Genomic DNA, 23,196 nt, shown 5'->3' with positions numbered 1-23,196 from the left:
GCTTGGTTCTTAAAAAAGGTATTTTTGCCTAGGCTGTTTGTGGAACACAGCAAGTGGGCATTGAGTTGTAGTTTCTCTGTCAAGCAGTGGTTTTTTTGGTCCCATATCTGAAGTGCAGTTTGACCACAGTCTAATACAGTTGGCCAGCTCCTAGCCGAAGTGGGATTTCTCCCCTGGCATAAACTGGGTAAACCTGTTCCTACTGTCTCCAAGCCAAAACAGAGTGCTATGGGTCTTGGATCATGGTTGCTGCTTCTCACAGTGACAACCATGTTTCTCCATAATTCCTGAACTTAGCACTGTTATCCCAATGATTGCAATGGATTCCTTAAGCCGCTGCGTAATGGGACTGCAGCACTACTTCTGCAGGAAGAGACCAGGAGCACTGGGCTTGCTGACTTAAGTCACTGCAATACTGATGCCTGATTTAGCCCCGAGTGCTCTTGTCTACAGCTGGCCGTGGTACTTGTGGTATCCCCCTAGTAAGGCTTCAGTAAGCTGAAAATCTCCTTGAAGATTTTATTCATAGTAGATACTGGTGTGGGTTGAGTTGAATAGACTAGATCTCTAGTGTGTTCTAGCTACCTCTGTCTTGCATGTTTTTATGGGTTGTAGCTTCAGCTTCTACACAGCTGAGACAATAACCATTGCTTGCCCTACCCTGTCCTATTTTTTTTTTTCCTCACTGGAACTGCTCCATCTATCCCTGGTGTTATATATAGGGTTGTTCTTAAAGAATATTATATTTTTGAAGGCAAAACTATCTATTTATTCAAGTAAATATTAGAGCCTTATTTTGCAAAACCAGAAACCTCTAGTCTACTGGCTGTGAAAGGTTAAATACGTTCAGATGAGAATACCAGCTACCCTGCCTGGGCACGATGAACTCCTGTCCACGGATGTACAGCCTTGTCAAAGAAAAAGTGTCCTCTTTCCAGTGCAACAGCTGTTTCCTGTTGTTTGGTGCCAAGGCCTTTAAGAAGCATTTTTCCACTTTTTCCTTGTATCAGAGGTGCATAGGTGGTTCAGTTGCTCCAATTTAAAGCTATTGTGTGTCAGCTGTATAGTAGTTCCTGCTCTTAGTTCACTCCAAGTAAAGGTGGGGTCAGGGAAACACCCATAAAGGGAACAGGGTAAAAGATGAAGCTGAAGCTTGGGTCTGGATGTGAAATGCTAGCCCAGAGAAAGGCCTCAGGTGTGTTGGTAGTCTGTCTACAGGAAAACATTCATGAAAGCTAAGTGAAATAGGGCATTGATGCCAGGGCAGGTGTTTTTATTAAAGAATTCATTCTTCACTTTTTTTTCTGGCCAAATTTCAAGGTGATCTATGCAGAAGAAACACATCTAGTCATTGCCCATCTGAATGTATTTATTCAGAAAAAAAATTTGTAACAGGATTAAGTCACCTCTGCAACAGACTGCAGACCTTCTTCACTGGTCTTGTTTCCTTCACAGTATGAGAGTAGCACATCCAATAAATATTTATTCCATTTATAATAATGCTCTGTATTAAATCACAGCCCTGCCCCCATTAGTTATGATACAGATTTACAAACAGCCTGAGCAGGCATAAACACTGCAGAAGCCTCACTTTCTCTTCAAGGATTATATAGCATTTTACACAGATGCACTATGTGCACAGACCTGTGCAGCCAGGAGCTTGGGAGCCCATGTCACTTGTGTTGTGCCAGTAACAGACAACAAACAAAAGGAGTTCAAAAAAGATCTTCCAACTTCCCCAGTGGGTTCACAGGAAAGCACTAATTGTTCTGTGTACGCTTTTTCCAGTTGTATATGGAAACATCAAGATGAACCATTTAAGAAAAAATAAAACCCAACCCACCCTTAATCTGCTTCTGGCAGTAGAAGAAAAGCGCTCTCTACCATGCTGCTGTGAAGCCTGACCAACTTGCACACAGGAGAAATGAATGGTCTCTCTCTTTGTTGTTGACAAACCCCAAAACTGATAACTGCATTCTTGTGCTTGCATCTTGTCTTGTGGCAGGTTAACAGGGATGTGGTGCATGCTTCTGCAGGCACTAGCCCAGGCTTGTGTGTTTGGATTGTGCATCTGTGATGGTCAGGTCCCTTAAGCCTCCCCTGCAGGTTTCCTTAAAATGCCATTGCTGAAACCAACCATCCTCAGGACAGGCACTTCTTGCCTGAAAGGCAAATTTAGTTGCAGGATAGCCCCATGCAGTTCACTTCACCACTTGCACACCCCCAAGAGATTTGCTTTGCTGCTGCTGCAGGGGACTGTCTCCTCCCATCATGTTTTGCTTTCTCCTTAGAATTAGGGCTACAGCTTCAAGGCAGTGCCAGGTGCTACCTCTGTTGCTGATGTGTGTCCCAGGAATTTACACAGGGGCCAAAGGATCTTGGGCTTCCACCCATCTAATGCATTCCTTACCAACATGGTAGATGAGGAAGTTGAGTGATGGAGAACTAGAAGCCCTAGAGTCCAGATATTCAAAACAAAGCACATTTATTAAGTGGTTTCCTTTTACTTATTTCTCCCATTTTTTAAAATAAATAAAACCTTCAGACACATACAAGTGAAACACATCATCCTTCAAAGTGCAGTTACATTTCCACCCCACTCCCAAGAATCACATAAAGCTTTGTCAAGTAACCAAAAAGACTCAAAGGTAACCCTCGGTCCCTTCCCCTAGCCATGAGAATAAATGGGTCTGTAGTGCTGCCCAGTGAGCCAGGAGCCCCTATCTTTTGGATGTTCAAGACTGACAAGGCTGGTTTCAGATAACAGTTGGAAGAGGCAGTCTGCAGAAGGAAGTGGGAAGTTTAAGATACATAGTCTGAAACAAAACCTGTTGAGAGTCCAAAGAATTTGTTACCAGTATAAGTTAGTTACTCTGGGAGCCCTGGAAGGAACTAGGCTGATGACAGTCATGAGCGATGGTTCAGAACTGCTGCTCGGTCACTGCTGTGAAGCTGGCTGCTGGCAGCAGAGGCTGGGGTAAGGGATTAAGTCATTTTGCCTGCAGTCATTGGAATCCCATGCACCCGGCCCAGGTGAAATGCCAGCACCAGCTGCCTCCCAGGATTAGTTTGAGTCTGCCTGTACTCCAAGCACGCCAAGTAACAGAAGAAAGAGAAAGGGAAGATGAGGTCTGATGCTCAAGTTCACCTGATGCAATCCCTCTTTCCTGATGTCTTTTAAGAATCTGTTCTGATCAAGGGCACTGAGCAGAGGTATGGGCACATACAGGTCAGTTAGGTCCTTTCAGGCTCATAGAAAATTGCTGTAAATAAGATTTAGCGCCACTTAAACTACCATGATTTTGACCTCATCGTTCTCATCAGCACGGTAGAAGAAGGGAATGCAGGGGTTTTCCAGCAGGGAGCCCAGCCTCTCTTGAGGGTTCTGGATTTCTCTGAGAAGCTGCATTATTTGCTTTGCTGTGGGGTCCTCTTGGCTTGGCTGAGCAGCTTTACTGTCAATAGGGGAGAAACCAGATTGATGAAGAACAGCAGCCTCTTGTTCTGCTTCATCTGATAAATTCACTTCCCGTAACCCTGTAAGGAACACAGACAAGGCAGGCACGTAACTCTTCACATCCACGCACAACAGTGAGACCTTGGGTTATTCTAAGTTACAGAACTTATCCTGGCTGCAGCTTACCTTCTCCATCAGTAGCGTTCAGTTCAATGCGCCTCTCCACTGGAAGTACACTTTCATTCTGGCTTGCTAACAGTTCTGGGTTTTGAGCTGCTGCTACATATTTGCTGTACCATTCATTTCTTTCCCTGACCAGACGCATCACTAAATCCTGTAGTTCCAATAGTTTCATCTGCACCAAAGTAAAGGAAAGCCTATGAAACATGTGCACAAACACTGCACTACAGTTTACAGTCCTGCCTCTGTCACGAAATCAGCAATTTCAAAGTTAAAGCTAGCTGAAGAACATGTGAGGGTTTGGACTGTGCAAGTGCTCCCCAGGCCTGCCCTGCCTGGAAGTAGTACTACAGAAAAGATTCCTTGCCTTCATCTCTTCCTTATCCTGAGCTAATCTGCTGATATACTCCTCTTTCTCCTGGTGTCGCTGTTTGAGGATAGCCCTTTGACTCTGGTATAATGCAATATACTCCCCTGGAATACAAGAGAAGCATAAGGAGTAAGCGTTAGCAAGATTGGGGTACAAGTCTTACCATGAGTATAGAATATGTGGCATGAGGACCCAGCAAATCCAACCCTGGATCAGAGATCTAGCCTAGTTAGGCAGCAGTAGGAGACGTGAACTGCTTGGTAGTTGGAGGGCTCCAGCTCCAAAAGCTGTTGGGGACCTTCTGTTCCCCAAATAATGCATTGAGCACATTTTAGCTTGTACTGGTGTTGCCTAAACATACCAATAGTGTCCGTCTCCCCGGACAGCTGTATGCAGCGATGTTCTAACTCTTCTAGCCGCTCCTTCAGGTCAGCTTTCTCACGCATAAGGTCTGTGAAACGGGACTGAACACAACAATTGTTATCAATCGTCTGAACTGCTCACGTACAAAGAATACCTATGTTAAAGACAACACCCTCCATTCACACTGTTCTGAGCCTAGGGAACAAATCTTGAGGCCTTTGCAACCTGTCACCGATTTGATGCAAAAAGGGAACAGAATGGAGAGAGCTAGAGAAGGTGTAAAAAAGTATCTCTGCATGAATAAAAGTGCCTTTTAACCTCCTCATTGCTGGGACAGCACACCTCTGGTCATGCTGGGCTCCAAGACTGCACACCACCTGCTTCATCCCAGCAGGGTGAAAATATTGTCTGTTTTTCAGCTGTTTCTTTAGAGAAAGACCACAGGTCAGTGTTAGGCCCTTACCCTCACAGTCTCTGGGGGTGGGAGTTACTGCTGCAAGCTTTCCTGTGCTGAGACAAGCAGTGATGACCTTTTTAGGAAGCAGCTTAGTATTATGGAACATCTGCTACTTACTGCCCTACAGTTTGTCTGTGTGCTTTAAGAGTCTGACACTGGATCAAAGTCTAGCTGAGCAGTGTAGCAGGGCTGAAAGAAGATGAGATCCTTTGCTTACCTGTAGTTTCTCCATAGCAGTTTTCAAAGCCTCGTGAACCTCCACTGGAACAGTATCCATAGTGGAACCTGGAAGTGACATGTGTAATTTACAGTTCCTCCTTGGGCCTGATGCACTCACACAACCTGTGGGTCTGTTTCAGAGGCCAGTACAGCTGGCCGAGGCATGCCTCCATATTCAGGCTGTCCCCAAACTACACCACATTTTTACCTCCACCCAGCGTGATGTTATGTTGCTGCTCCTGCCTGAGAGCTGCTATTTGCTGCAGGAGGCTTCTGCACTGCTGTTTCTGAGCAGCTAGCTGCTGCCTCATGTCTTCTCGCTCCTCCTCCACTTGGGACATGGCAGATGTCAAGAACGTGACCTAAGAAGAATTCCAGAGTATGCACATTAGTGCTTCTCCTGTGTGAAGCACAATCCATGGTGCATCTCAGGACAAAGAGAGCAACAGTGCACCCCATTTTATTTATGGGTATGAAACCAAAGTACTAAGTGACCACCCTGGAACTAAATCAGGCAGTGACTACTGCATCTTTTCTCATTCCCAAGCAGTACAAAAGTGCAGGTTAAAAACTAGCTCCCATTGTATCTGTTTGATTGCAGTATTTTCCAATTATGACTGTACTTACAGAAAAATCTAGCAGATATTCGACATCCTTTCCAAATTGCCTTCCAAACTAAAAAGAACTTCATCATCATAATTAAAGAGCTACTCTGCCAGCTGAGTTGTCTTCATAATTAAAGCCACTGCCAGACTTCCAGCTTATATCTTGCAAGGATGCTGCAGAAGTCTTGATTTTTTTGCTGTTACGCACAAGGAACTGTTACACTTCCCTCATTACTGCAGCTCAGCTGGTAGGGATCACAGCTGATCAACAGCCTTCTCCATGCACCCAGTGGAACATGTCTGCAATTTAACCTGCCTGCTTTTCTAGACATTTGTTTAGAACTAAACCGAAAGGCATTTCCACCCATTAAGACTCACCATTTCTTCATGGCTTTCAAACTTCTCTGGGATCACAAATGAAGATTTTTGGATTTCTTCAGTCATTGCTTCACTTTCAACTCCATCTCCTGTAAAAGGAGGAAGGTGAACAAGGAGGTAATACCCCAGAGAGCCCAGCTCTACCTCCTCCCTAGAGACCAGCTGCAGCTACTCACCCTCTAGCCGGTGCAAAATCCTGCCATCCAGGTCTGCTGCTAACTGACTGATCTGGGCCTGCAGCTCTTTGTTTTCCTTAGCTACAGCTTCCAGATTTTCCTGCAAAAGAGAAGCACAAGATCACTGAAACTTGCACAAGCCAGGCTGCAAACAGTCACTACATCTTCAGGCAGTAACACCACACACACACACACAAAAAAGCAGTGCTTCTGCCCCAGACAAGTATCATTCACCTGTATTGCACAGGATGTAATCATAGAATCATAGAACAGGCCAGGTTGGAAGGGACTGTAGAAGATCATCTGGTCCAACCCTTTGCTTAATTAATACTTAATGTAGTTAAGCACTTTTCCTCCCATCTTTCCACTTGCCCCTTTTTACTGTTACCTTAGTCTGCTGCAGCTCTTTCAGGTGCATTTCCACTGTCACCTTCCCCTGAACCTCCTCATGCTGTAGCCGATCCATAAGCTGTGTCTGAAGCAAGAACTGTTTGTGCAATTCCTCCTTCTCAGCAGACAGCTGCTGGTATGCCACGGTGTACTGTTGTAAGTGGCTGTAGTACTGGTCCCGCTGCTCCTGCAGACCTCGAGCCTCCTGTGTTTTCAGTTCCAGCTAACATAACGAGATTGAACCATCACATCAGACCATTTCTGCTAGAAAAGCTGATCCATGTGACATGATCCAAACTGTCAACATTGCCTCAAAGCCACCAAGTAGGCAGGCAGCCACCATCTGCCCCCACATGCTGGTCCCCCACATCAGACAGCAGACGATGAGGGAAGGCTCCCAGCTTGATCATTACAATACCAATTTCCATCCTTCCATCAAAGTTTGGAAAGTTGCCAGCAGTTTGCGTAAACTGCTACGTACCTGCCCTGCCATCCCACCAGCTGTTGCTTACCGTCTCTTTGAGCTCCCCCAGGTTCTCCTGCAGCTGCCCAAGCTTCTTGGCCAACTCCTTCTTTACATGTTGCTCTGACTGTAGGGCACTTGTCACCTCCATGTTTTCATTTGTCTGCAAGACAAATACCCCTTTATAAGGAAATTGTGCCAACCCACATAAATGTGTACTCTCAATAGACCATGTTCATTCCCAATACAACAGGATGCCGTGTAACTAAGGACAATAAAATGACTGTTCACAGCAGCAAATAACTTTAAAAAAGGTTCAGAAGATGGGAGAAGAGCAAGGAAGGAGCCAGGGGAATCAGTGCTGGGACAGCGCCAAGAAGAGGCCTGGCACATCACACAGCTTGTCAGCTCCAAAGCAGATGGGTGGTATGAATATCCCAAACACAGCCCAGAAGTTCAGAAAGGACTAAAGAAAAATCAGCAGCTAGACCATGTGCCAGTTTGCCAGGGCCCCAAAGGGGAAGCTGTTACATTGGAAGAAGCAAGCAAGAGTAAGGATTCAGCTCCAGGACATAAGAATGACAACAGCAGGAGAGAAGACCGCTGAGAACTTCTTCCTCATGGGCAGATGCAGGGAACAGAAAACAGGTATCTTCAAGGGTAAAAGGGCAGGAGAAATACTCGGGGAAAGAAACAGCCTGACTGCCAGGGGATGAGAGGGAAAAGAAAACTACTCTGGACAAAGATACTGCTTCATCTGCCAGAGCACCTGAAAAAGTAAGGAATTACAGGGAACCTCCTGGCATGGCAGTATGTATCAGAGAAGACAGAGAATCCATAGCCTCAGAGCAAGAGATGGATAACGGTTCTGCCCGTTTTTTACATCTCTGCTACAAAAGGATTGCAGCAGTGAGGGAAGCAGTGGGAAAAGATGCATAGCAGGACATACCAGTTTGACAAACCCATTCTGCAGCTCAGCCAGCTGTTCCTTCAGCTCCCGATTCTGGCTCAGTGCCCTACTGATTGTGGCCTTGTCACTCTGCATGTCCTCCAGGATCTGCTGTCTGTCCACAGACTCCTCGTTGTAGCGCTGCACAGCCTTCTCCAGCTCCAGCAGCCGCTCCTCCTGCTCCCGGTTGAGGTGGCTTAGCTGCTCGTTGTCCCGGACCTGGGCCTGGTACTGCCCATGCAGTTCCTCCTTCTCTTGCTGCAGCCGCTGTATCTCTTCCTGCAGACTCAGCTCAGCTGCTGTGGGCCCTGCTGGTGAGGAAGGTTCAATATCCATGGGCTTAACTGCTGAGGAAATGGAATCAAAAGCAGCTCAGTCAAAGGGCTAGATGTCTGTGTAATACACATCACTATTACATATGCAAAGCATACCCCAACCTATATGACCCAGAAGGTATCACCAGCTACAGTATCCAATCCTTGCTGCAGGGCATTGAGAGGAACAAAAGAGAACTACCCCAAATCCAAGCATAGCATCCTGCCATGTGCTGCTAACTCCCTCACAGCCCTAGCAAGAGCATCCTGCTTTCCCAAACTCCTGGGCCAGAGAGGCTGACAGTACAGGCAGGCAGATACTAAAGACATAAGCAGCCTGCTGGTCAATTATTTGAAGTAGTTCACTTGTTTGCTAGGATGAAAGGTTTCTTAGGGTCACCAGGCTTTCAGCTGCCTTCGCAGCTTCAGAGCATCAGACCTACTTGCACTTCATGTGCAGAAGTTCCTGCACAGCAGGGACAGAGTTAACCAGCTGGTACTCTGCAATGTGAAGCCCCACTGTGGAAGCCCTACCTGATTTGTTCAACAGCTCTGTAACATTGGCTTCCAGCTCCTGAATTTGGGCCATATGTTTCTCCTTCTCCTCTGCCATTGTGTGGACCTGCAAGGCCACACAAGTGAAAGTTAAACCAGTATTCACGGTGCATTTACTCCTGCCTGTGTTTGTCAAAAGCAGCTGTGATACTGCCCCTGATGTTACCTGCTCAGAGAGCTGCTGTACCCGCTGCTGCCAAATGCTCCGCTCCTCCTTCAGTTTCTCTACATACTGATCTCTTTCTGCCTGGAGCTGGTGAAGTGACTCTGAGAGCTGTTCAAAATAAAATAAAATAAAATACAAAGAAAATCATATTGGTTGAAAAAATTTGGCAGTGACTGCTTAAGGGATAAAGCTTGAAGAAACCAGTGTTAATGCAAAGCTCAGGCTGCATTCTGCCACAAAAGTTTCTCTACAGATGTCAAGATTTGGATCATATTTCGTACAACCTCTTACCTGAGCAACCTGGGTTTCCAGGCTCGCCTTCTCCTCCAGTACCATCTGCAACTGCTGGTTTGCATCCAGACTCCCTGCCTGATTTGAGAACTGCCAACAAAAGTCAAAAAGTTATGGCAAAACAACATTAATGCTCAATTTCTGCGTAGCCTTCAGCCTGACAGTAACCTGCCACATGGCCCATGTTGTAACCTTCTATAATTCTTTAAAGTACTCCAACTCACAGTGAAGTTCAATGAAAAAAAAAACCAAAAAAATGGGGATTAAAGTAAAAAAGCTTGGATTTTAGCCCCATAAAACAGGCTTAACTGGGCAGCTCCTCCCTACCAATTTTATATTTACTATTTTTTTTTAATCAAGAAAATAGGCTTTAATCAAACAATTTGGCTCAGAAACTTCGTGCATTTCCAGAGTCTGTATTATACACCAGGATCAGATGATTTAAAAGCCTATGACCTTAAAAGCTGTCAAACTTGTCAGGAATTTAAAGCCAATGTCTGGAACATGTCAGTGGACTAAGTAGCAAGGCTGGTTCAGTTGACACATGGTACTTTTCCCAGAAGAGTAGCAGTTGGCTTTATTCAAGTGTAACTTAAGCCACTGTCTGGAAAAAGGAAAAAAAAAAAAAAAAGAGAAAAAGAAAGAAAAAAAAGAAAAAAGAAAATGGGGAAAAAAGGGGGGAGGAAGGGGAAAAAGAGAAAAGAAGAAAAAAAAGAAAAAATAAAAAGAAAAAATAGAGCAGTTTCTTCCCTCACAGGCTCACCTTACTACCAGGCTTGCTCTCTGAACTGCTAACAGCTGGCTTCATGCATTCCCTCTCTAACCGGCTGCTTCTCCTACCTTTCCCCAGCTGACCTTCAAGTTGCCCTTGTCAAATTCACCACCTTCTGCTAGGGTGGGTACAAACGCCACCCCTGCTCAACTGGTTTCTTAACAAGACTGCACAACAACTGAGTAACCAAAATGCTGACCAGACACAAGCAGGAAAAGTCACTGCATTCTCACACTTGGTACGTTCAGTCACCCCCTCATCTTGTATAACATTCTTTTAGCAGACCAATGTCACAATGGCTTTCAATCTACTGCTCCAACTCCTTAGAATAGAGACTTTATGTTCCTCAGAGGCCTCACTGAGAGGATGTCTTGATGAGATTTTGTGCCTTCCTTTAAAAACAAGAGTTAAGTCTTGCCCCCACTGTCAGAAGCAAAATGATCAGTGTGATCTGCCTTCACATCCCAGAAGTATTGGTTACCTGTTGAATCATCAGTTCAGCCATTTCCAGTTTCTTATGCAAATCCTCCATATCCAACTTCATAGCTGAATTCTTGGAAACCAGGGAGTGAACTTTCTCTGACAGCTCTGAATTCTGCTGCTTTATTTCCTCGCTACTTTTGCTGAAACAAACAAAAAAAATAAAGCGGCACCACTATATGTACTATGGGTCTGCTGATGTCCATGTCATAAATTTACGATCCTGTTCCTCAGAGCAGCAAGAATCACAGAAATGTCACATCTAGTGACTTTTTGTTGTGGTAGTTTTGTTTGGTTGGTTGTTTGGTTTTTACATTGAATATTGAACCTCCCAAGTCACCACCTGTGGTCCGTGCCCCTTGCTATGTTTTGTGGCTATACTAAGAAGGGTAGTGTTAAACTGCGTAATAAGCAGAATGGACTTACCTTCGTTTGTACAGTTCCAGTTTCAGGTTGTCTCGCTCCTTCACTAACTCTTTATTATGCTGGAGAAAAAGGAAATTATTGTTTCATCTACAGACTTTAGCCAAACAAATAAGATGTTAAAAAATACTTCATCTTTAGCAGATCAGCTAAAGTGGAAAAGGTCGTAACTTTGGCAAAATCCTCAGGACAGGTTTGCTTAGAACCTCCTGAATTTGCCAGGAATAAGTCTGCTGCTCAGTCTTTTCAAATGCAATGCTGCTAACTGAGCATGGGGTTATTTCTGCGAACTTCTGGATTAATATCAATAACCGAAGTGTCTGATGGAGACCTCCCTGGGATGAAGTCTCAGCGAGGCTTCTGTTGTGTGGAACAGGCAAGACTAATGAAGTAAGGTGCCAGATCTGAAGACACCAACTGGACCATATGATTAGTGGTCACAAAAACCTGAAGGAAGTTTGCCTTGATCATGGAGAATACAGGGCTTTACAAGGTTAATTTCTGCCTCTTCTCTAAGCAGGGAATACAGACTTTGCAGTAGTGTAGTGACAAGCAAATAGCCAAAGGCAGAGCTGCTGGTTAAGCATAAACAGAGGAGACTCTTACCTTTTCTGACTGTTTTTGCTGCATGGAGATGGAGGACAAAGTACGTTCTAGCTCTGATACCCTCTGGCGAGATGAATGTAAACGAGCAGCAAGGTTTTCAGCTTCTCCTGAACAAGTCAGAGCAGAGTCGGTTGAGGCTAGACCACAAAGAGCTTTTTGGAACTGGCTGAACAGCACTTTCTACTTTGTCAGCAAGCCCTTCAGGCAGTACAGAGCTTTGTAAATCAGTAGACCTGGTTCCACTCCTGACTCTACAGGTGAATCACTAACAACTCTAGGCAGTAAAGTCCTCTGTAACTACCTTCCTCGCTTTTAGAGGGAGATGATGAAACTTCCTTTGCAGAACAATAGACAATATGTTGTTTGGTTTGGGTTTAATAGAATTAATTGATCATATTTAGTTCAGAATGAAAGACTCGGGCAAAACCTACATTAACATGACAGCTGTGTAGGAGGGAGGGCAGAGAAGAGGGAACAAAGTTCTAAAAGAATCAGAAGGCAGTCAGAAAGGAACAGTCTGGGGTAGTCACTAGGCCCAAACAGGGCTGACAAGGCTTTAGTGATGCACAAAAGAACCTCAACTGCCATGGGATCAACATGCTCCCATTTGGGGGCAGCTATGATGACAGAAGCAGTGACGGTGCCAAGTATTGCTCATTAAGGAGTCAGTGAGTGTTGTGAGCTGGCTGCCAGCAACTATCATGCCTGTGACTTGAAATCCACAGTTTAACCAACAGCTTGAGCTGGAGTGCTCAGTCAATTACCTGATTTCTGCCGTGCAGCTTGCTGAGTATGTCCAAGGGCTGTCTGCAACTCAGACTTCTCAGAAACTAGAATTCCAATAGTCTGGATATGAACCTTTGGGAAAGGAAAATCAGCTCAGCACTAAACTTTGCTTGTAACTGCAACATCACTGTTACCTCAAAAGGATCATTCAGTAAAGGTAAAGAGCTCTTGCAGTTAAGTACAGTCTGGCTGACTGACCCTCCTAGTTTTCCTGAAGGAACGGACTCATGGCTTCCAGGACAGAGTGGTCAGTAATCCAGAAAACAGCAGAAGCCAGGTGCTACTACTGTAATGGAGGCTCTGCCTTACCTGTAGCTGTTCCCTCAGTGCTGCTTGCTCTTTAGAAAATTTCTGTTCAAACTCCTTCTTTTCCTGCATAAACAAATGATGCCTATTCAGCACAAAAATGTAAATAGTTAACCCTTGTTGTTTTATGTCAAACTGAAAAAGCAGTAATTCATTGGTAGTACTTCCAGCATCTAAATACCAGTATTTTTAAAGACATGCTTCAGTCCATTATTTGAACTACTTCATTATTTGTCCATCCTACAATGGTAATGACAGCATAGCGCGATCCCTGCTAGCATAAATGTGGCAGTGTTTGGAATGCAAGCTACTAGCAAGGACTTAAACTGTAATTTCCTGCCTCCACTGCACTCCTCCAATACTTGAGCATTTAAATACTAGCTTTTGTCAAAATAAGAATGCTACCTGCCAGGCCTAACTCATGAAGTCAAAATATTCAGCCTTATGCTACAAATGAAACTCAATCTAACATAAGACAAGATCACATATGCCTGTGCCACAGTCCACTATGCTTTCTACTCCTCAGAGAAAACAGATAGTTATTTCTGTATCTACCCAAAAATAGGACACGCTTTACCTTCTCCAGCTGATTCACTGCTTCCTGGTTCTGCTGTTTCTACGGAAGAAAATTGATGTGCCAATATTAAGAGAAAATACTCTCATACTGCTGAAACACATTTTCACTTTAATGAAGTAGGATACATGCTCAATTAATGCAAACTTCCATTATCCTTCTTTAGAAGACTAGGAAGTTCATTTTAGCTATTAAAAATAATAGATTTGGGGCTTCCTTCACTAATATACTTTATATGCCAGATATGTTTTTCATTCAGTACATTACCACAGTTGTCCTCCAATACCACTGCTGAAACTCCTGTATATTTATATCTGAGCATCCACCAACTTCAATTAAACTTGCATCCCACATCTATGGAATTAATTGTAGTAATCCTGGTGTACTAGGATAATCACCAAAAATGCTTTTACGAAAAAAAAATAATCAAAAACACCAAACAAAAACCATAGTCTTTTCCTTTAACTGAGACGTTAGACCTTTATCCCACTTAACAACTGGCCTTTAAGTCATGTAGAGCTGCACTTATGTCAGCAGACTTTTGCAAAAGGTGGTATGAGAGAGCTGAAGCCAAACGCAAAGAAAAGGGGTAATTGCGTCCTAGCCAGTTTCAATCTTACGGGTGAAGTATTTGAAGATTTGTTGACTGTACATAGTACATCTTTAGATATGAAGTGAAGGAGGCAAGAGTGGCAGCCGCCACAAAAACTGTGTTGCTGTGTTTGCCTTTTGCAGTTGTTATCGCCCTGGCAGTTTTCTCACAGATGCCTCATAAGTAACTACATTAATTAGTACTTTTTCCCTTTCTCAAAGAATGAACATTGGCCAAGCTGTTTCTTTACTACTATGACTTCAATGCATTTTGAAACATGACTACAGATGGAAGGGTGATGAGTTAGAGGTTTTGATTCTAGCAATGCGAGTGCACAGCATAACCAGGAAAAGCAAAGACAAGACCACAAATAGAGCGAAGGCCCTACATAGTTCCAGGCAAACAGAAAAGCAGCCAAACAAGAAGAATCTTGGGTGGGCAATGCACTATACCAGGTACCTCTGCAGCCCAGCTAAAAGACAAACAGAATGGAACAAAAATAACCCAAAACCAAAAATAAAACAAGAAGAGGGGTCATGGGGTACACTGGGAAATGCTGAACTTTGGGAAAAGTGTAGCTCTAGAGAGAAACAAAATGGGCAAAAGTATTTCACACAAGAAAGGCTCTTTTCAGACTGAAACAAGTCCAATTAGCTGCATTTCTTGCAGTGTTAAACCTGAAGGCTGAAAAGCAGCAGCAGGAATCCATGCAGGCCACAGGACAAAGCAGTTCATTCATCGTGCCAAGAGAAGCTGAGGATATGATCAGAAACCAGCCCCGGGCTCTCTCTTAGACCTACTGCTCCCACTCTGCTGATACATTTAGAACAGCATCACACCTGCAGAAACAGGTTTTCACACTGCTGCCAGCACCAGAATTCTGTATTTCAAGGATACAGACCAAGACCAGACATAGCTGTTTTATCAGGATGCTTATCATCCAGGGAAAGCATGATGACATCAACAGAGCATACTTAAATGGAAACAACAAAACTAATTTCTTGTTCTCAGATGAACCAATACATTCACAAGTGGCCTTAGATTTTGATCCTCTTAACAGGCTTTCCATACAGCCCATTTTGTTCCTTACAAAGTGCTGTGTAAGCAGCCTTCCTTGTGGCACTATGAGAGAACCCATAACCTTGCAGACACCCAGAGAGCATGGAGGAGCAGCAAAGACAATGTCAAACTGGTTGGTTGGATTGTTTCTTACCAATTCCTCTATCTTTGTAACGAGCTGTTTGTTAGTTAGATTGCTGGAATCCAGGGCTACTGCCAGCTCCTGGTAACGTGTCTGATGGGCACATGCAGACAGGAGAAAAAGGAAGGAGCAGAAGAGGAGGAGGGGAGGAAAAAAGCAATAATTAAAAAGGACAGAAAAATAAATCATTATCACAGTATGATATAATCAGATTCTCCAAACAAAACAATATCTACGGTTTCAATAAAAGCAGCTGGGATGTCAATATATTTTATCCATTTCTGCCAAGGCTTCATTTTGATATAACAGTGAATCAGAAATAAGAACTGCAGTTGCATGGAAGCCAGATTATCCCCAGTCCCCAAACTGGAAACACCTCCAATACCTGCCTCCTACTGTTGATCACAGCTACCCAATTACAGCACAAGACAACACTAGACAGCGATGTGAACTGTGTGTTCAGTTAGGCCTCATTAACACTGCTGTAACCACAGAGTCCCAGTAAGTGATCAACAGCAAATAAGAAAGAAAAAAAAAAAAAAAAGAAGATAGACTGAGAACAACTTACTTCCATTTCCTTAATATTTGTGGAAGAAACAGCACTTTCCCCATTCACATACGACGTAGACTAGAAGTAAATCAGTCAAGTAAGTCAGTTTTATTTCCCAAGGCAACAAATCACTATTAAGAACTGACTATCACAGTAGTACTTCTTATAGCACCTTTCACTTCAAATTACCACACACAGGCACAGAAAACATACTTTTCTGGCTAAAGATAGATGCAGACTACCCCTGTGACAAGCTGATGTGAATTATGCAGACTGACTTCAGATTGTTTTCCACTAAATGAAGAATACGTCTTTCCATGAATACATGCTGTTCATTCATCCCACTCTGCTTTTCTTCCTACTGCTGAAATTTTACATTCCTAAAACAGGGTTTTTTGCCTCTCAATGCTTAAATATCATATGCTTTAGTAGGATGACTGCAGACACCTCTGAGATTGAAGGGTGTTTTCTTCAACTGATTGCCTAAAGCTCCACATCAAACATCAAGAGAATTAATAGGACAAATGGATCAAAACAAGGCCGTACCTGAGAAACCAGGCCATTGAGTTGTTCAGACAACTGGCGGAGACTTTCTGTTGACGAGAAAGACCTGGAAACAAAGAAAGACCTTGCAATGATAATTTCTCCCAGAGAACTGCCTTAATTTGTTGGGATCCTGTTGCAAAGCTGTTTGATAAACACATACAGACACCCACCTGTTCTCATCCAAAGCATTTTTATGATCCTCAGGTTCATGAATCTGTGGATTGAAACACAAAAACTTACAAGCCTGTAAAAGAAGATGGGAGTCACATTTGTGAATGTGTCACTAAGACTTGATTGCATCTGGGCTCAGGTTCCACGGCACCTGTAATTACTGCTTCCCAAAGAAAGATGAACTTAAAACCACCAACTCAGTCCTCGCTTACATGTAATTTCTGAGTGGTGTGAGCCTGGGTTTCTTGGAATGGAAAAACTTAAGTGTTAGAGGCTTTATGTTTGCTGTTACTATTCATCAGTATCAACACTTTGCTAGAAAAAACTTCAACTGAATCTTTAAGTAGTGAATGGAAACAGTGACTGGAGACCCTCTTTCTTATTAGGGGTACTCTTTGCTAATGAAGCAGGAGAGAAGGGGAAGGAAAACAGCTTTGGAAGACATGGGGGCATATACACACTAGTACTCTCCCTGCTCTCACAGACAGATGATGACTAGATGGGAGAGTGGTGTATTTTTAATAGGAGAAAATCTGAACTAGTCATGTCATATTTATGAAGATTATCTTTCTCAAAAAAAAAAAAAAGTGGTATCGCTAACCAGTATTCAGTGATTCAATGGCAATATTCATGATAATTCACAAACCTGTGTCAGCTGCATGCTCCCGGGAGCAGGCAGAACAGAACCACAACTAGGTAGACTGTTGCTGTTAGATAGCACAGGGACATCGGTAGCAAGCTGTTCAGCATTACGAGTGGCAACATCACTGTCAAAGTATGCCTGTCACAAAACACATCACAGGAATTACAGCCTTCATGCAAAATGAATGAAAACACACATGAACACATCACCTCGTGATCTGCCTGTGAAAACTAGACAGATGTAAACAATCAATCATTTAGAAACACGTGGAAAGGAATCTGTGTTCTCCCCAGAGCAAACAAGTGGCTGCATCAACCCACATAAAAACAGTCCCAGACCTGTGCCCTCTCAGTCCCAGTCTGACGAACCCATGTCCCATAATCGAACTTGCTTCTTTAACATGGGGCAATAACATCACCCAACTCTAAGTTCACACACTAGATTTACTGCAAAAGATTTGCCAAAAAGCAACCGAGGGCAAAGACAGATGGTAGTCACTCTGAAAAGCACTACCTTCAAGATGTGTCTGGGGAAAACACTGATCACTGTATGCAAATTAAGATGGAAAAGAACAGGTTAGTGACTACTTGAAAACTGGGTTAGTCAAACTCAAATGCTCTGTCTAAAACTCAGTGAAATTTGTGGCATGCCATGAACCACAAGTTTACAAAGAGGACATTCATCAACAGGCCAAACTCAGCATGGCTGGGAGCAGGTGCCTGTGGCCCTGATGGAGCTATGAATCCCATGACTAGAAGAATCTAAATAGAAAAGAGAAGGGCCAAAACAATATTTCTGGAGAGCAATACAAGTTCTCATCCAGTCTCCGTGGGAGGATGAATAGCATCTGATGACACCTCTACCAAGCCAGAGTGAACTGCACAATTTCATCTATCTTGTACAGCATCAGAAAGCCATAAAGGCCCAGAGCAGTGTTCTAGCATTTTATGGAAATTTGTTTTATTTCATCATCCAGCTCCAGTAAGTCAGCATTTAACAACACTATGAGGCAAATGAGATCATCTGTCAACATTCAACCCCACCAATGTATTGCAGCTCTCTGCTATTCTATCTGAAAGAGCTCCCTCTTACTTCAGTCACTTCCTTCTTGGCACTTCACAGGAAACAAGAAATCTCTCTCTTGGCATTCCCTGTTTACCTGCTCAGCACTTCACTCATGAATCAAGCAGCAGGAAGAATACAGTAACAGTGAAGACAGATTTAATGAAAGCAGTAAACTGGAAGACTGCAGAGGAAAACAAATAGAATTTTGTCAATCTCTTTTTAAGCAGGAGACATACTTGTGCTCTGAAGGAGCAATGTATGTTAGATGCTTACAGGAAGGTCAGGATTTCCCTTACTTCTTCCAGTTACAGATTACTTCACCTTTATTGGTTCAGACACTCATCAATACAGAACATCAGATGGACAGGAGGAATACCTTCCCAAGCATATCTCAAAAACGTTTCCTTAATTTCTTCTGATCAGGACATTCTTTTTGCTTAATGCTTCAAGATGCAAAACCAGTAACATGCCTTAACCACAAGAACCCCTTCCTTCTTCCTTGACAATAAGCAGTTTTGAAATAAATTTTTAAAAAACAAACAAACAAAAAAACCACAACACTACTTGAACAGCTGAATTTGTTGGAAACAGTTAGGAGCAAGACACTGATCTGGAAATTATGCATTATGAGGTTCTAATAATGTAGAATAAAAAGTCAGTAATTCTGCTCATCTTAGCATATAGTAGGATCCATTTGCTTTCACACAAAGGCTCCTATTTTGCTGGGTTTTCTGTGTTTCACAGCCAAGAAAGCTGAAGTGGGTGAGATGGGAGGGGTCTGCCTCACATTAAGACACCAATGGCAGCAATAGCTCAGATGCTAACGATCAGCTTTTCTGCCCTATTAGCGCCAAGTGAGTTTCTGAACAGCATTTTCCTGACTCAGGATTTTTACAAGACGGCAACTGGAAAGAGAAATCTTTCTTTCATTACATATTGCAATTAAAAATTAGTTTTCAAATTATTCCTAAAACCCCAGACAGAATAATCCACAAATTCCATAACAGCCAATCAGATCAAAATGTATCTCTCCATGCTAAGGAAACAGAGAGGGAAAGAAAAGGGGGGAGGGAGGAGGGCAGGTAAACAAGTATGAATAGAAGTAATATATTCTCCATTTTCAGAACAGGACTAATACTGTAGACACAGGTAGGCCTTCATTGCAAGACCAAATGCCATCTCGGCAACAGCACTGGACCACCCATCTTCACCTTACCCTCCAATGTGAACCAAGTCTCTTTCTCTGAGATCTACCTTAAACTGAGCTTACAAGTATTAACTGAAAATAGTCCCCATGTCAAGAGTGAAACTTCAATCAAGATACATGCTTTCTGATGCTAGACAGGCATATCCAGGACCCTGAAAGCTGGCAATAGGTCTTCACGTTACTCAAGTTGAACTGATACGCAACTACACATAAAAGATGCAGTCAGAGGAACCTTCTGCTGTTCACTCTGTGTGTACAGAACAGCTGCTGTATTATCACACAAAAAAAGGAAAAAAGGGATACAAAGGCAATTCAGAGTGAACCTCCATTCCACCTTGCAGGTTTCACTGCATCTATCTGGTACCCCTACTGATTACTATAGTTATATTGCTGCAGACACATGGATATGCAGTCAATATAATAATGAGTTACTTTATGACAACTAAACTGAAACAATGGTAGGGAAATAAGCTACCAAAATGATGCAAGTGAAAATAAAAAGCATAGCTTTGGTAAAACAAAACAGGAAGAGAATTCTGGGCTACAAAATTTGACTTCCCTGTGTTACTGTCACAATTTGAGCCCTATTTAAATAAAGTGACTGACTGAAAATAGATTTTCAAAAAAGGCTGTTTATGTTTGCTCCTGAACACATTTCTCTTGCTTATTGGCATATTTCCTGCCCTCTCCTCTTCAGAAGCTTAGGAACATAAAGACGCTAAAGCCTGTAAATGCTTGACTTGAAGTATCTGACTTCCTGCCTAAACATATTTAAACCCACGGTGCTTGCCAGACTGTACATCACCTGCGCAAGTTTCATCGCCTGTCATAAAACGGGTTGGCTGGAATAACTATACAGCTTACTCAGGGCAGCTGCTTGCCTGGAGATGAGCAGAAACATGCCCTTCAGAAACGAGGCTCTAGGAAATAAAGCAATGATGTGCAGAACTGGAGAAATACAGACCACAGAAACACTACTTCTTCTGAGTGCAGTTTTCCTCAGTGGTTAGGTTAGTTTTTATTGCCTCACCTCAAATTCCTGGTTTTCCTCAAAGCTCAGCTGTCTCAAGGAAGTGTTTTTGACAAGGTTCACTTTTTCACGTTAAGTTTGACACAAACCAGAAGGAAACGAGCACTTACGAGCAATGGAAATGCATGGTAACAAATAGCTCCATGTTAATAAAAACAGCAACAAAACTCAAGCAACTGTCAGTGGATATGTCAGGGCAAGGCTCCATCCGAAAAATCAAGGTCAGTGTAAACAGAACCCGAAGCATGCAGTAGGGAGAGTGAGTCACTGCGAGGGACACGAGCACTGCCTCACCTTCCTCTTGTCCAATGAGGGTATGGCTACCCCATTGGAGCGGTTAAGGTCTGACACCAGCACCTTCAGAATGTTCTGAATCTAAAGGAGGCGAAAGAAAAGGGGAAAGAGAAACGGCTCAGAAAAGGACAGAGAGAAAACGTCAATCAAAGGTAGCCAAAGAAACCAGCATCCTCCAGCTTGTTAGGAGCATGCACCTCAAAACAGCAGCTCTGGACACACCCAGGGTTGCACGACAGCATTGTATGATCAGCCACCACTTCGGCACATATCCAGACTCTAGCGTGCACCTTCCCGTAGAGGTAGTTGCTAACTATTGTAGCGTACTTCATACGCTGCCGATACAGGCGTCTACACTGTTCATCTATTACACCAGCATAACCCTTTCCCGGCTCTATCATGTTGTTCGGGAAACCAAAGAACAAGGAGGTGGCAAATGATTTGGAAGAAGGAATGAGACACTCACGTTCTCTGGAGGCTGCCGGTCATCATTGGTGGGAGTCTCGGGTCTACTGCCTTCTTTAGTTTTGCGTTTTTTCTTAGTTCCTGCAGTTGCTCCAGGGTTATTCTTCTGCTGATATTCCTTCAGCTGTGAAAAAAGCATAATCTGAAGTCCAAACAGAATATGCCTTCTATGAGCATAATGTCAAAAAAAAAAAAAAAAGAAAACCTCCACGGGGTAAAAAAGACAGATCAAGTGTCCCTGTGGGGGTGGGGGAATCAAAACAAGTCCAGAGAAGCGTAAAGTAAGAACTGCTGTGATGGGTTTATGACAAGAGGCTCAGAGTTGTAAACGTTCAACTTTTGTATACAGCTAATGATGTTCTTAGAAAACAATGTGGTACTCCATACTGCAACTAAAAGGAGATTAAAAGAAATATTTTGGGGTTTTTTTAGGGTTATAACTGAAAGCAATAAGGAAAAATTAGTAAGGGGTAATTAATCCTGAATGCAAAATGAAAAGGCAGTGCCTGATAGTAAGATCTTCCACTCTATGAAAGATTTTAAGAAGGAAAATTACAATCCCTGCAGATAACACATTAATACAGCTACTGTAATAAGTCTAAAATATGAGGAGAAGCAATCTACAACTGATTTTTAAATCATATCCACCTCGCCCAGGAAAAGCTAGTCTGATAAGCTGTAACTTGAATCCTGCTAGGCTTTCCAGCGTTTTTGTGTATGTTACTGAACTCCTTAGCCCCAAACCAAGCGAGTCCCAAGCAGTTATGTAAATGACCCCCTTCCACTAGCCCCCCGCCACGCCGTTTCAGACAAAACACCCCCGTGTCCCCTCCCTGCGCCAGACACCGGGCGGGCAGAGCATGGCTGCGGCCGCCGGTCGGAGTCAAGGTGAGGAAATAATTAAGTAAGAAGGATCCCATTATTCGGAGGATTTCAAAATGGAAGCCTGAACTGCTCCAGGACACTTTCCCATTAGTATGACTTTGACGCGGAGGCGCATCCCGCCGGGACGGACGAGGCCGAGCCGCCCCGGGGGAAAAATTAGGGGGGGGGGGGGGGGGGGAAGGGAAAAAAAAGGGGGGGTGAGGGGTAGGGGGAAGGGAAGATCAACAAACCAAGCCAGGCAGACAGCACAGCACCGCAGCAGCCCAGGCCCGGCCTCTCCCCGACCACCTTCCCTGGGCTGGGGGCGGCCGCCAGCCGGGAAGGCTCGGCTGCAGCGCCGGACCCACGGGGGCTCCCGGCGGCCCCCACCGCAGCCCGACCCGGAGCGAGCGGGGCGGCGGCGGCGAGCGGGCCTGGCCTGCGCCCCTCGGGGGAGGAGGCCGGGCTCGGCCCACCTCGGGCCCGGCCCCGCGGCTCCGATCCGCGGGGGGCCCGTGGAACCCAGCAGCGGCCGCCTGCCCTGCCCTGCCCGTCCCGTCTCCCACCGGCCCCTCACCTTCTTCTTGGCCGCCGCCAGCCTGCTCTGCCTGCTGCCGTCCGCCATGTCCGCCCCGCTCCCGGGCCACGTCAGCCGCGGCGGGGAGCGGCGGAGGCGGCCGCCAGGCTCCGCCCCGCCCCGGCCCGGCCCGGCCCGGCCCGGCCTGCGGTCCCGCCGGGGCGGCCCGGCCCCCACCGAGCCCAACGGCCGCTCCCCTCACCGCCGCTCCCCTCCGGGGCCGCCCCTGCGACCGGCACTGCCCCCCCCCCCCCCGCCGCCTCCTCCTGGGGGACACCCTGCCCCGCTCCCCTCCTCCTGTGTGTGGGATACCCTGCCCCGCTTCCCTCCTCCTCCTGTGGGACAGCCTGCGCTGCCCCGCGTTCCTGTATTGACTCAAATGCACGGCTAAAACCGGCCCGGGGAGCTGGGCAGGCTTCCCCCGTCCTTTGTAGGGCACGTCCTACAAATCTGCATAGCTTTCTATTTTGTGTGCGTCGCTTTGATGTCCGGGCTCTGCCTTTGAAATCACGGTTAGCGCAGGCGGTTGGGTTTTGCTGGCTTGTGATCCCATTCCCAAATGGGTTTTGCTGGCTTGTGATCCCATTCCCAAGTCCTTTGACCTTCTGAGTGTGGCAACAGCAGCGTTTGGCTCGTGTGGTCAGCCCAGGCAATCAGATACGGCTGCAGCCAGTGCCTGGCGCTGCTCAGGGACATGTTTACCTTTGCCAG

The 23,196-nt window shown here is 44.7% G+C and overlaps 1 protein-coding gene across 9 annotated transcripts; it reads right to left on the bottom strand.

Moving 5' to 3' along the window:
* Window positions 1-1,358: 1,358 nt before the first annotated feature.
* Window positions 1,359-22,614, bottom strand: GOLGA2 (golgin A2). Of its 9 annotated transcripts, none has more exons than XM_049832199.1 (28): window positions 22,486-22,564; window positions 21,046-21,168; window positions 20,580-20,660; window positions 16,987-17,121; window positions 16,340-16,383; window positions 16,170-16,233; window positions 15,642-15,701; window positions 15,086-15,166; window positions 13,284-13,322; window positions 12,710-12,772; window positions 12,379-12,472; window positions 11,615-11,751; window positions 11,012-11,070; window positions 10,587-10,728; window positions 9,334-9,423; window positions 9,043-9,150; window positions 8,856-8,943; window positions 8,008-8,351; window positions 7,108-7,221; window positions 6,594-6,818; window positions 6,206-6,305; window positions 6,030-6,118; window positions 5,255-5,408; window positions 5,045-5,112; window positions 4,369-4,471; window positions 4,005-4,111; window positions 3,644-3,812; window positions 1,359-3,537 (listed from the first exon to the last, which is right to left on the bottom strand). In XM_049832199.1, exons 1-28 carry the CDS (start codon window positions 22,531-22,533, stop codon window positions 3,287-3,289), a joined length of 3,180 nt encoding a protein of 1,059 aa, XP_049688156.1. In that variant the 5' UTR covers window positions 22,534-22,564; the 3' UTR covers window positions 1,359-3,286. The 9 variants fall into 9 exon arrangements, 8 of the variants coding, with proteins under 8 accessions (XP_049688156.1, XP_049688161.1, XP_049688155.1 ...); XM_049832204.1 differs by having other exon boundaries at window positions 1,360-3,537; window positions 8,008-8,354; window positions 11,615-11,721; window positions 22,486-22,614; XM_049832198.1 differs by having other exon boundaries at window positions 1,360-3,537; window positions 8,008-8,354; window positions 22,486-22,594.
* Window positions 22,615-23,196: the final 582 nt, after the last annotated feature.

Source organism: Accipiter gentilis, chromosome 29 (genome assembly GCF_929443795.1).
Source record: "Accipiter gentilis chromosome 29, bAccGen1.1, whole genome shotgun sequence".
Classification (NCBI taxonomy): Eukaryota; Metazoa; Chordata; class Aves; order Accipitriformes; family Accipitridae; genus Astur; species Astur gentilis.
Note: the sequence above shows the minus strand (reverse complement) of the source record. Positions and strands in the feature narration are given on the sequence as shown.

Coding starts and splice junctions, on each gene's coding strand:
- GOLGA2 (XM_049832198.1), bottom strand. CDS start 22,533: ATGGCGGACGGCAGCAGGCAGAGCAGGCTGGCGGCGGCCAAGAAGAAG. Junction 20,661..21,045: donor ACCGGCAGCCTCCAGAGAAC/GTGAGTGTCTCA, acceptor CGCCTCCTTTAG/ATTCAGAACATTCTGAAGGT. Junction 3,813..4,004: donor AGGATAAGGAAGAGATGAAG/GCAAGGAATCTT, acceptor ACTTTGGTGCAG/ATGAAACTATTGGAACTACA.